The sequence below is a fragment of the Cynocephalus volans genome, chromosome X (assembly GCF_027409185.1).
Source record: "Cynocephalus volans isolate mCynVol1 chromosome X, mCynVol1.pri, whole genome shotgun sequence".
Classification (NCBI taxonomy): Eukaryota; Metazoa; Chordata; class Mammalia; order Dermoptera; family Cynocephalidae; genus Cynocephalus; species Cynocephalus volans.
In genome coordinates this window covers 167,482,603-167,495,790 of record NC_084478.1, presented here as the reverse complement: position 1 = coordinate 167,495,790, position 13,188 = coordinate 167,482,603, and the positions used below count along the sequence as shown (strand labels likewise).

The window sequence follows — 13,188 nt, the reverse complement described above, 5'->3', positions numbered from 1 at the left end:
CTCTTCTATTCTTGTGAGATGCACCTGCTCTGTCCCTGGAGAAGCTCGAGGACATGAGGTGAGGGGGACAAAGTAGCTTCTCCATGGGACAAAGGTCTCAGGGTTGCGAGGGACCCGAAATATCAGCAGCTCCAATTGTCATCCACGCCAGTGTCCCCTCCTGGAATCCTTTCCCCACCCATGGTTCCCAGCTTATGCCGAACCCCCGGCTCCTCCCTGGAGCAGTGTCAAATCATGAGTGAGCGTCCCCAGACTGCTGGGCTGCTGTCCTTGCTCCCGTGTCCTGTTGGTGGAAGAGCTGGAACTTCCCTAATGAGCCGGATACAATACATGGCTTCTAGTGGGGACAGCCATGACTGTGCTGTCACAGCACGTCCTCTTCTGACTCTGCCAGCTGCTCCTCGATTTCATGGGTGTGCTGAGGAGCATGTGCCATTCACATGTCCTGTGCAGTGTCACAAGAGTGGGGACAACAGCAGAAGTCTGATCTGTGACAAGGAGCGGGGACTAAGGGCAGCAGCCACAAGGCTAGTTCCCCGCCATGGTGGTGGGTGACCCTGGGAAGAACCACTTCGCTGGGTCGCAGGTATGGATGGGGAGGGTGGTCTTTGGCCACCCCTGCAGAATGCATCTCAGTCTTGATTATCATGACAGGTAACAAGTGAGCTGCAGACATGGCAACGACCTGACTTCTGACCTCCGTGTCACACTGTCTTCACCTGCAGCTTCCCATCCCCTCATTCCCACAGTCCTGGCAGGGACAGGTCTTCCCTCCCTCCCACACTAGCCGTGTCTTGGCAGGTCAGCCTTCACCCCCTCACAGGTACTCTGCCCCCACCTTTCACTTTGTGACCCTTCTATGGCACTCTGGAGCCCCCAGGCAGAGGCCAGAGAACTGCAGACATCTGGGGCATTCCCTGTCTCCTTCCTCTGCTCCAGCTCGGCCACTGTGCCTTGGGTCACCGTGCTAGCACAGACTCGCCTTCCCCGGACTCCTGGGTTCATGAGTGAGTCCCCTCCTCAGGCTCTGCTTTCTTCTCCACACCAGGATTCCCTCCCCACCCTGCCACATGTCCTCCTTTCAGGAAGTCCTTGTCCTTTCTAAGGATCACTCTTTGCAGCCAACTGTCCCACCAAGACGTTGCCTCCTTTCCTGAGACCACAGCACTTGCCATGTCCCCGGAGAGCATGTGCGGAAGTCTCTGTCCACCCCAGTGGCCTTCTGAGACTTCACGCTGCGTTTCTGGTCCCTTTCCTTGGCACGGCCGTGGGAGGCCAGCCTCCCTGGCCAGGCCTGTCCCCAGGAATGCCACTGCTCCTCTCTTTCCTCAGCATTCCCTCTCTAGTGCAGATGCTCTCCTCCCGAGCTGATCCTTCATGCTCAGGGTGATTTCTACGTGACTTCGTTCCTTCTCTGTGCCTGTCACCACTTTCTCTTCCGCTGCCTCCCTCCTTCGCCTTTGAGAAGGTGGCCACCTTCCTCCCTTTGTTTCTTTGCCTCTGAGGCCCTGGGTGAGGGTGCTCTCCTCCAGGGACGGTTCCCCTTGGCTCCTGCCACGTGTGCGGGGCACCGCCAGTCGGGGAGGACCTTGACCCAAATCTTGGTTTCCCTTCAAATACTGTTTGGTCGGTTTGGTTTTTTCTTCTAGGAGAGGCCTTTGGCACATTTTTCTATTGAGTGACTTATCCGGATGTAGGGCCTTGTAGGAGCTATTTATGAAGTCTGGAAACTAATCCCGCCTCGGTTACTAATCTGCCATAATATATTCAAAATATGATAATTTATGAGTGGTTTTATTTAAAGTTTTCATAGGCGCATTTACACTATTACACTGGTCTTTATTCTTGTTAATTGACAGGTGCATAAATAGTGGCCCAGGATGATCCTTGAGTGAAGACACAAGGAAAAAAAATATTACTGAGATGAGCACTTGGTGGAGAGGGGATCCTGGACTTGATTTCTTCTTCTGGAATTACAGGTGCCCTCCTGTACCTGATGTCACAGTTTCACAATGTTCCAGATCTTTGCCTTCAAGTTTTCACAATCGTGGAACGCTGAGGGTCACCATCTGTGCATGAAACAACTGCTGTTTGAATTCCCATGATGTGAAGTTTTGTTCTAAATCTGGGAGAAACTGGAAAATGTACCTCATGATTTCATAAAATTTAGGGTACATGTACACATTGAACATTAAGAGGTGAATGTTGAGGGGCTATTATAATTCAGGCACATTGTTAGAAATGACTGACGCCAACATCATTAAGGCAGAGACCTATCTGGGAGTTTAATGTCTAAAGGTAGACCCAGAGAAGTAAATTGTTACTTAGTGTACCCTTTAATAAGTATTTTTTTTTTTCTTTTTTTTGTCGTTTTTTTCGTGACCGGCACTCAGCCAGTGAGTGCACCGGTCAGTCCTATATAGGATCCGAACCCGCGGCGGGAGCGTCGCCGCGCTCCCAGCGCAGCACTCTACCAAGTGCGCCACGGGCTCGGCCCCCCTTTAATAAGTATAATCACGTCCAGTAAGAGTACTGTTAGCGGAAGGGACACAGCAGTGGAAGGGAAACGTGAATTATAGACAAAACCAAAGGACAACTTTGCCTTTTTCACAGTAGTTACATATGTCATCCCTAATACGTAGGATGACGTCATGGAGAGATATTCCTTAAATGCCTTTAGCATATCAGTCAGTACACTTTGTACTTTCAGCAACCCTATGTGACCTTGGCCACACGGAAGTACCATTACCCCAAATCATTTCCCCTGCAGTGCAGATGACAGAATACAAAATATCTATGTGCCCCTGTCAGAGTCAAGGGTGTGTATATATTATATAATGTCGGAGAAATGGCCAAGATAATTCTGGCTCCTTGTCTGTACTAGTGTGAATACGCAGTAAATTCTCAACCATGATTTATGATAATGCAACTATAAGAGTCAAAAGGTAAAGATTTGCTTTAGTTCGTTACCTTCCCAGGAACCCAAGGCTTCTGTTTTTTAGGGGATTGAAATATAATGAGACAGTGAAAGTGAAGTGCTGCATCATTAGCTCTCAGATTACAGAAAAGTATGTGCTTCATACAATTAAATTAAATAGCTTGGGAGCAGAGTCAGAATACAACTCTTGTGTATAGAACATAAGGTGAGAAACCAGGAAGATGAAGTTTCAGGAGCTGAAATGAAAAATAGGTTATATGAAAAGAATAAAATAAAAATATGACAAAACAAAATGTTTAACCTTAGAATAGTATTTTCAAAAACATAGGAAAGATACTACAAGAAGTTATTTGTGGCATCTCTCTCTCTGACTCCCTCTCTTTTTCCCTTCTTTCTCTTACAACTGGTTGTTAGTGTCATCAAAATCTTCAAACCTGTCTGTCCTTACTTTCCTCCCGTCCAAGTGGGACTACCTTCTTACTGTTCACATTACACCACCCAGAAGCTGCTGGTCTTCTGGAGCAATGGAATGGCTTCTACACAGTGCAAATGAGGTGCGAATTAGGAGATGACACCCTGTAAGGATGGGGTGTCCTCCAGCGAATGTACACACTCAAAATCTATTATTGTTGTCCGCTGTCAGTAGGTACAATACGTGATCCATGAACCAAAGTGTCGAATGACCTCAGTGACTATCACTCGCAGTGACCTACATGGGAATTTATACCATCTGCCCACAAGATTAGGTTCTGTAGTTATACACTTGTGCTATCCAAGAAGGTAGCCTTTAGGTACATTTAGCTATTTGTACTTAAATGTAAATTATTTAAAATTATATTAAAAGTTCTGATCCTCAGTCACACTAACCCCATTTCAGTACAAAACAGCCACATGTGGCTGCTGGTTACCATATTGGAAAGTGATGGCTAGACGTATTGATTCCCAGTGTGACAATATTCCCATCAGAAGAAACAATAAGAGTCCAATTGAACTTTAAGCTCTGGCTCCCACCTGATCACTTTGAGCACCTCATGCTCTAGGACCAGCAGGCACAGAAAGGTGTTACCATGCTTGCAGGGATAATTGGTCCTGATCGTCAGGAGGAGGCAGGGCTGCTCTCACACAGTGGGAACAGTGAGGGATATGTTTGACACTCAGGTTTTCTGCTTGAATGTGTCTTGATAATCCCTTGCCTAACTTCTATGGTATATGGACAACTGTAAGTGCCACGTGCTGAGAAGAGCATCGGGACCAGGGGCTCCTAACCTTCAGGGATTAAGGTCCATATTACTCAACCAGGTAAGTCACTGAGAATAGTAGAGGTGCTGGCTGAGACAGAGGGGACACTCGAATGCATAGTAGACAAGAGAGAAAATGATCATCACTATGGCTTAGAGGCCAGCTGTAGCAAAGGGCCCATAATTATCCACCATTCCTTCTTGTGTGAGCTTCTTTAGGAAGAGAACAGCAGGAATCCTTGAAGAGTTAGTCTCAAATCAGGTGAACTTTCTACATGAAGATAATAGGTTTAAGTGTTCCAAGAGATGGACTACAGTGGGTGGTGTGATGTCACCCAGATCCCCCCTTTACAACTGAGGCACTCATTATCCAAGCTGCCAAGGGCAAGGGCATCAGTTTTTGATGACTCCCAGCCAAGGTCCTCTCCAGGAATTGCCCTCAGTTGATGGGAACTGCTTCTCTGGAATCAAGTCCCTTCCAGTGACTAGTCAAGGGGGCACTGGGAGGGAGCACAAGGGCATGATCCCCTCGCTTCATTTAGGGTTATCTGCACGGCCTTCACAGCTGCTTTCTGTTTTTAAAAATTCCTGTGACCATTGTGCACTGAAATGGCGGCAGATGTGAACGGCAGAATGAAATGCAACTTAGACCCTGAGATTTCACTAGGAGAGGCTTAAGCCGTGGGCGGGGGAATCTGTGTGCTTGGCCAGAAACTCTAGAAATAGAGATTCCTGAGTACTTGTATTGGGCTCAGTCAAAAGCCAGAATCTCAAGTCTCCTGTGTCCTGATACTTGTTTTAGAAAATGAGATAATCTCCATTATCCACTGTGTTAACTGTAACAGTAGTAAGAGGATGCTTTCATTATTATTATAGCAATATTTATGCACCCCACAGTAAGCCAGTGTATTCATGGACAAGCACTAGCCTCTGTGGTCAAAACTCCTGGGTTATTTTAAAGCTCCAGGGGAAAATGCCTGTGAACTGCCCACGGATCTACAGCACTGCCTGAGGATGGCAGAAGACATTCAGGACATTGAGGGGCTTACCAACACTGGCCACTGGTTGGTTGTAGAGAAAATAAGAACATTTGACTCCTGCAATAGCGCCCTCTGGAGCATTGGAGGATCAGGGCCAGCCTCAAGGATGACGACAACCATGCACAGTTACTGATCATTTCCCATGCCAGGGAGTGGGCTAGGTGCTTCAAGTTCATCACAGTTCTATGTAGTAGAAGTTTTAGCCCTATTTTCTAAACCTTCCATGAGCTGTTCTACTGAATCCTGGAGACAAACACAAGTGACTTAGTGAGGTCAGGAGCTGCCAGTTTAATAAACACACACACAACAGTATGGACCAGACATTGTTTAGATGCTCTACAGATAATACCTGGCCTAGTCCTTGTAAATGCCCCAGGAGTTATGTACTATTGCTGTACATGTTTGGCAGACAAGTAAAATGGAGTACACGGAGATTGGAAGCTTGCTCATGATCGCACAGCTATGAAGTGGCAGAGCCAATGTTTATGTCCAGGCTGGCTGGCCGTAGAGCCCCTGCTGTCAGCTGTGTCCTTTATACCTAAGTCTGGCTAAACGAATCTCACTTCGAAACAAGCACATTGTTAATTATAAATTTTTGTTGTACACACAAATTTGCTCTTTGGAACCATATGGAAAGAAGTTCCTAAGTGGCCATACACCCCTCTTTGATAATGAGCTACTCAGAGCAAGGGTTGAATGCCATGTTCCCAAGTCCTGATGCCCACCATAAGCACTGGCACCCAGGAGGAAATCATGACATATTTCTTAAATAAAGTTTTACTCAAAGATCAAATAATCTTATTGGATCAACATTATTTGGGTTTCAATACACATAACAGGCTTGGGCCATGGCAATTGTTTGTAGGCACAAAAGGCTGCTGTGGAGGATGGTGGGCCCTGGAAATGCCTCCAGGAAAGGCCGTTGGGGTGCACTTGCCATTCTAGCTGCCCTGGGCAAGCGTTCTCCACACCAGTCATGTCCCTTCAAGGACTGTCCTATAGTGCCCCTTTTTGCAGCACTGGGCTTGTCTCCATCCTGGAGTGGCACACAGGGGACTGCCCCTGGCATTTTCCTGGGACTGCCTGATTCATGACACGGTCCAGGGCTCCAGCCCACCTCAGCCCCTTTCTGCTCCCACGTCCCTCCCTGGCCTGCCAGGGCGGTTCCGATGGATCCAGTGAGCACTCTCCTCATGCCTCCCCTAGGGCAGCAGATGCTCACCACAGCCTACATCCCTCAGGGACACCAAATGCTCTCTCCTGCCCGGCTCCTTTCCAAATCTTAATGTGAGTCTTGGGGTATGCTGGGAACGGGGAAGTGTCCTTCTGAACAATGCACCCGTCATCTGCTACAGCCTTAAGTCTGCTCAGACTTCCTGCGTGGGGACACCATGGCCCCAGCTGGTTCTGTCCGTGGCTGGCAGGACACCCCTGCCCCACCTCTCTTGATCAAACTCAGAAAGCAAAACCTCATTGTCACCCAGTTAAAGTGGTCAGTTAGTCTAAGGTTGAACATTACATGGGAGATCATAATCATAGTCATTTGTCACTCATTCACATGGCAATGGCTGTTGTATACCAATCAGTAGGAGATGCACCAAAAGACTACGTCTTCTCCTGCCAGTTCTCCGTAAAAAGCAATACCATGGAAGGGGATCCCTAACTGGGAAATTTCAATGAAAGATAACTGCATGTGAGCATCAGCCCCAGGACCTGAGCAGGACTTAGTAGGGAGCCAGAAAGAGCCAAGACCCAAGTGGGCAGACTGAGGCTGTATATCCAAAGGAATGGAAATCAACAGGTAGAAGGGTCACCTGCACTTATCGCAACTCTCTTCACAATAGCCAAGAGCTAGATCGTACCTATGTGTCCTTCCACAGATGACTGGATAAATAAAATGTGGTATATATACACAACAGATTACTGCTCAGCCATAAAAAAAGAATGAAATTCTGCCATTTGCAACCACATAGATGAACTTGGAGGAAATATATTAAGTGAAATAAGCCAGACACCGAGAGAGAGAAAGACTACAGGTTCTCCCGCATATGCAGAAGCTAAAAACGTTGATCTCACAGAAGCAGAGAGTAGACTAGTGGTTACTAGAGAGTGGCGGGGGCAAGAGGAAGGGGACACAAAGCACAGTGTATCTTTGAATAACTAGTCAAGATGATATTGAATGTTTCTTTTTCTTTTCCCCCTTTTTTAAAAAAGATGACCTGTAAGGGAATCTCAACCCTTTACTTGGTGTTGTCAGCACCACGCTATCCCAAGTGAGCCAACCGGTCATCCCTATGTAGGGATCCGAACCCGTGGCCTTGGTGTTATCAGCACCAAACTCTCCCAAGTGAGCAATGGGCCAGCCTGATATTGAATGTTTCTGACACAAGGAAGTGACAAATGTTTGAGGTGATGGATGTACTAAGCACCCTGATATGATCATTGCACACAGTATAAATGCACCCAATTATATCGTACTCCGTAAATCTATACAATGATCGTGGGTTGATTAAGGAAAATAAATTTTAAATAAGACACATAGAGTAGAACAGTGATTCCCAGAGGCAAAGAAAGAAAATGTGTAGGGGAGCGCCAGGGAAATGTTGGTGACTGGTGCAAAGTTACAAAGTTACGGTTAGATAGGAAGAATAAGTTCTGGTTCCCTAGGGTGACAATAGCTAATAATATTGTATAGGATATTTCAAGATGGCCAGAAACGAGGATATTGAATGTTATAACCACAGAGAAATGATAAATGTAGAGGGGACAGATGTGCTAATTATTCTGATTATATATTTACACAATTTATGTATATATTGAAACAAGAAATTGTACCCTATAAACATGTACATTGAAAAAAAAAAAAAAACCTAAATTTAAAAAACATATTTTTAAAGAAAAGTTTAGGTTTACGGAATTATTGCAAAGACCGTACAGAGAAATCTAATTTATTCCACACCCAGTTTCCCGAATTACTGTCATCTTATGCTAGTATTTTACTTTTGTCACAATTAATAAAAGAGAAGACAGAAACAAGGACACTAGAGGAACTTGAGGGCTCTGGTACCTATAGCCAGAAGAAATAAAGCCCAACTTCTATCCTGATTAACATAAATCCTCCCAGTAGGTATCTAATTACCTCCGCTTCCCTCACTCTGTAGAACACGTGTGGTTCTCAACAAAAAACTTACCAGTGACATCAAAAGGAAAGAAAATATATTGTCAAAAGAGACAAGGAAAGCATCGGAACTAGATTCAAATATAGCACAGATTCTGGAATTATCAGACAAGGGATTTAAAATAACTGTGTTTAAAAATGTTTACAGCACATTGCCTAGAGTGCACAGTCGTCAACAACTCCAGTTGCTCAGGAACGGCGCTGTCATGATGTGGTCTCGTTCTAGGGTCTCGTTCTAGGCTCACGAGACTTGGAGAGGCTCTTCCCACGCTTTTCCCGGCAGGCACAAGGACGCGGCTGAGGCGAGGAGGCTGCCGCCATGGGCTTCCTGCAGGTGCTGGTCGTGGAGAACTTCAAGTCGTGGCGGGGCCGCCAGGTCATTGGCCCCTTCAAGAGGTTCACCTGCATCATTGGCCCCAATAACTCTGGTAACTGGGCACCTCGGGGCGGGACCTGAACTCCTCCATCCGGCCCAGTTGGCAGCACTTTGCCTGAGGGGACCGAGGGGATGTGAGGGCGGCCATGCAAACTGGACTGTGGGAGGCCCTTAACCGGCCGGGATGGCTCCAGCCTGACTCCCCGGTCCCACCGCCCACCCCACTGAGGGGACGTGAGGGCGGCCATACACACTGGACTGTGTGAGGCCCCGAACCGGCCGGGACGGCTCCAGCCTGAGTCCCTGGTCCCACCGCCCACCCCACTGAGGGGACGTGAGGGCGGCCATACACACTGGACTGTGTGAGGCCCCGAACCGGCCGGGACGGCTCCAGCCTGAGTCCCTGGTCCCACCGCCCACCCCACTGAGGGGACGTGAGGGCGGCCATGCACACTGGACTGCGGGAGACCCCGACCCGGCCGGGACGGCTCCAGCCTGAGTCCCCGGCCCTCAGCCTCCACCCCCCATAGGGCCGGGCCCCTGCCCCCCCTCCGCCTCCCCCTCCACCCCAACTTAAGGTTATCATGAAATACCTTTACAAATTCCGCTTGCCCTTCCCTGGACAAACATGCCCTGCAAGTTCAGCCTCCTCTTGAGCATCACTGGTAACGTAGGGACTGTGTTTGTAACCACATGAAGCCAGTCATGGATTCCTTCAGCTTTGCCTTCAATACCATCTGTCCACAACGACTTTTGGTTTACTTAATACTGGATTTGGTCTTGGCTGTTCACATTCTTTTTCCTATATGAAGGCCAAAATTCAATATACTACTCCTCCATGACTAATTTAATGGGTGATATTTCATTTATATTCATTTGAAATCTTGTTAGTTTTTTTTAATCTCACAGAATTACTGGCACATTCATGTAGATTTCATTAAGGCAATTGATCACTTCCTGTTATATTTTAATTTAGTTGGTCTTTCTTTTTACAATAATTTCCTATTGTTACCACCTGCCAAAACTCGATATGTTCCTAATTTGGGGGAGGAGTAAAGGAAAAATTTCGGTTTTAATCTTAACCTTTATGTTTTCCATTCAGTTAGATTCAGCAAATAGTTGTTGACATAAATCTAGTGCTAGGAGCAGAAGAAGTTATGCAGAATAAGACAGCTTCTGTTCCTAACCTACAGGGAGTGTAAGAAAGTAACACTAGATGCTCTGGTTTCTCTTCAGATTGTGTAAATCTTTTGCCTTAAACTGAAGATTTCCATGGAGAGAAACAACTCTGAGTCTTAAACGAATTTTTTGAAGCCTTGTTTTGGCAAGGCTAGTTATGTTGTTAAAACAGAGACTTTGCTTATTGGCTTTTCATTAGAGTTTTATTAACTTCCTTATTGTCTTCTTATACTAAATAAGTTAAAGTTAATTGACTGATAGTTTAACCTATATTCAAATTAGTTAAGATGAAAACCGTCTGGTCAGTTTGTGAATTTATTTCACGAGCTTAAACTTGGGGGCAAGTGTTCTGGAAGCAAAAGTCCCTTTCATTCTATTTGCCAGCTTTCAGATCACCCGCCTCTCTTACAGTCATCATTTCCACCTTTGTTAGGTCACCTCCTGAAACCATGTGGTGAAGTTGATTTTAATATATTGAATCCAACAGATACAAAATAATATTTTAATGTGTAATCAGTATAAAAGGTTATTAATGAAATGTTTTACTTAAAAAAAGAGAAAATACCACACTAATTGAGATAGAATGCCAGATAACAGTGGTTATGAAACTTTAAACAAGGAAAATAAAACATTCGATTGGGGGAGGTACACATAGGAAGAGGTGTAGATCAGGAAAGGTTTTCCAGAGAAGATGGCATGTGAGCTGTACTCAAAAGATTACACTGTTTTTCCAGGATTTTGTGAAAGTCTGTGCAACAGCTAATATTCCAAACTGGGAGCATGTAGTGCATATGTAGGGAAGCAATAGAGTGTAAGTTTGGAATCCCCACATTTACTATACTTGGGTCAGAATTGCTTCTTTTATTGCCTTCCTTGCATAGGCCCAACACATTGCCATCTCAGAGTGTTAGCATTTTCTGGTCCTGGGGCTTAGAAGGCTTTTCTCCCAGGGTTTCCTATGACTACCGACTTGATGAATTTTCCTACATCGTTGATAAATGCTCCCTATTACTGCCAGTATATTACCAATCATGCCAGTTCTACCTCCTTAATAGCCCTGTGCTCTTCCCTGCATTCCCACTGCTATCCCAACCCTTCAGGCTCTTATCATCTCTTTTTTTGGATTAATGCAGGAACCTGTTTGCTGAGTTCCCAACCTTCAGTCTTATCGTACTTTAAATCCACGTGGCATGGTGCTACCAGAGTAAACTTTATTTATTCCCACATGAAAGAAGATCCATTTTCTTTTCTTGATAGATGAGGAAAAGGCATTTGACAACATTCCGTATCCATTTCCATCAACAAGGTTTTCTCTGAATGCTGTGATTTTCAGCTAATTATATTTTCCCAATTCTCTATGTTGAATGGTTTACATTTCTAACCAGGAAAGTGATTTAAAAAAAAAAAATGATAATTCATAATGGCTGCGGAATTCTTAAAAAAAATAATCTTTTATTGTTACAAAAGCAAAATATATCTTTGTAAAGAATTAGATAACAAATAAGAATAAAAAAGTAAAAGAATAAAAAAGTAGAAAAGGGGAAGGGGGAGAGGGAAGATTGTATACGGGGCATAAAGAATACGTATGATTTGTAACAATGAATACACTAATAAAAATAAACTAAATTTAAAAATGTAAAACGATCATATTCCCACAATTCAGAGATTACTACTCTAATACTTAGGGCCATAGCCATAAAGACTTTTTCAATGCAAACTTTTAAAAATTGAAAATGATTTCATCCAGTACATACTGTTTTCTGGATTATTGTTTTCAGGCAGTTATCTTTGCCTTTTTTAGTAAACGACCATTTCATCTGCTGCACAGCTCAAATTAAGATTTCCCGGCTGACTCCAAAATGCTCTTTGACCAAACCATTTTCCAAACTAGAACCACATATTGCATCTGGTTGTTGCAGCCCTTAACTCTCTTTATTTGGCACAGTCTTTTTATTTCTAACACTGACTTGTTGAAAAGATTAGAAAAGTTTTTCTACAAAATATTTAGGTTTGTCTGACTACTTCCTTATGGTGTTATTTAGTTTGTTCCTCTATCTCTCTTTTTCTGTGAAGTGGAAGATATATCTGAAGAGATGACAGATTCAAATTAAACATTTTTGGCTAGACTCCATCATAGGTGTTATTGTGTACTTCACATTGCATTATGTCACAGAATACCTGCTTGTTGTACTCTTAGTGATGCTAAAAATTGACCCCTGGATTAGGATGGTGACAGTGATCTCTGTATTGTGTAGATTTTCTCCTTCTTTCTAACTAGAAAGTCCACTGTTACTTTGGTGTTATTCAAATGTTCTCTATTGACATTTATTTATGTTTTTAATGCCAGTGAATAATCTTTGAATCAGCATTTCATTAAGGTTTACAAAATCAGATTTTCTAATTCTATCATGCTTTGTACATTCAGTGGATGGTATTTCCCTGTAAAAGAAAAAAAGAGCTTCCCTTCAATAAATGGAGTTTTCTGATTAACCTAAAATAGAATTCACACTGGAAAAACAAGATAAATCCTTGCCCCTTTGCTTTTAATTAATATCTTCTAACAAAAAAAGTTTTTAATAACTGCCCTAAATGGTGAAAATGAATTTTTCTCTTTTTTGTTTTTTTAGTATCATTATGGACTCATGGATTGTCATTGACGCAGTGTGTTTTAATCCACCGAAATCATTTTTGGTGTTCATATTATTATAATTTCATTCGGTCAGAATTCCTTCAAGCTGCGTCCTGTGCTCTTTCCTTTCTGAAATATGATGTCCTAGTTCCCAGGCTTATCTTCAATTTTCCCTGCCACAGACTTGGAATTAGCTGGTTCTCTAATGACTTCCAGTTCGTTTTAGTAGGAAAGACATTAGAGACCACCTTCTAGGAACTAGACGTACTCAGTGCATTCAGAAAACTTTGGTTCTGATCTATTTCAGTGTACAGGGCTAGAAAATACATGAAGTACACTTTTAGAATTTTTTTATAAAACAGCTTTATTGAGATGTAATTTACATATCATAAAATATATCCCTTTAAAGTGCACTTTCAATGGTTTTTAGTTTATTCGCAGAGCTGTGCAACCATCATCAAATCACTGTGTACTAATTCCATAACATTTTCATCACCCCAAAAGAAACCTTGTACCCATTAGCATTCGCTTCCTGTCATCTATCTCCACCCAGCCCTCAGCACCTACTTTCTGTCATTATGGATTTACCTCTTCTGCACATTTTTCTTTT

At 43.9% G+C, this 13,188-nt stretch overlaps 1 protein-coding gene and 1 non-coding gene across 2 annotated transcripts in view; both read left to right on the top strand.

Moving 5' to 3' along the window:
• The first annotated feature begins 8,713 nt into the window (after window positions 1–8,713).
• Window positions 8,714–13,188, top strand: part of LOC134368537 (structural maintenance of chromosomes protein 1B-like) — a 76,620-nt gene continuing 72,145 nt past the window's right edge. Inside the window, exon 1 of the mRNA XM_063084973.1 lies at window positions 8,714–8,822. Within this exon, the coding sequence (XP_062941043.1) occupies window positions 8,714–8,822 (109 nt within the window). The remainder of the gene's footprint in view (window positions 8,823–13,188) is intronic.
• Window positions 9,987–10,102, top strand: LOC134368746 (U5 spliceosomal RNA). Its single transcript, XR_010022457.1, has one exon. It is a non-coding gene; the product is annotated as a U5 spliceosomal RNA (small nuclear RNA).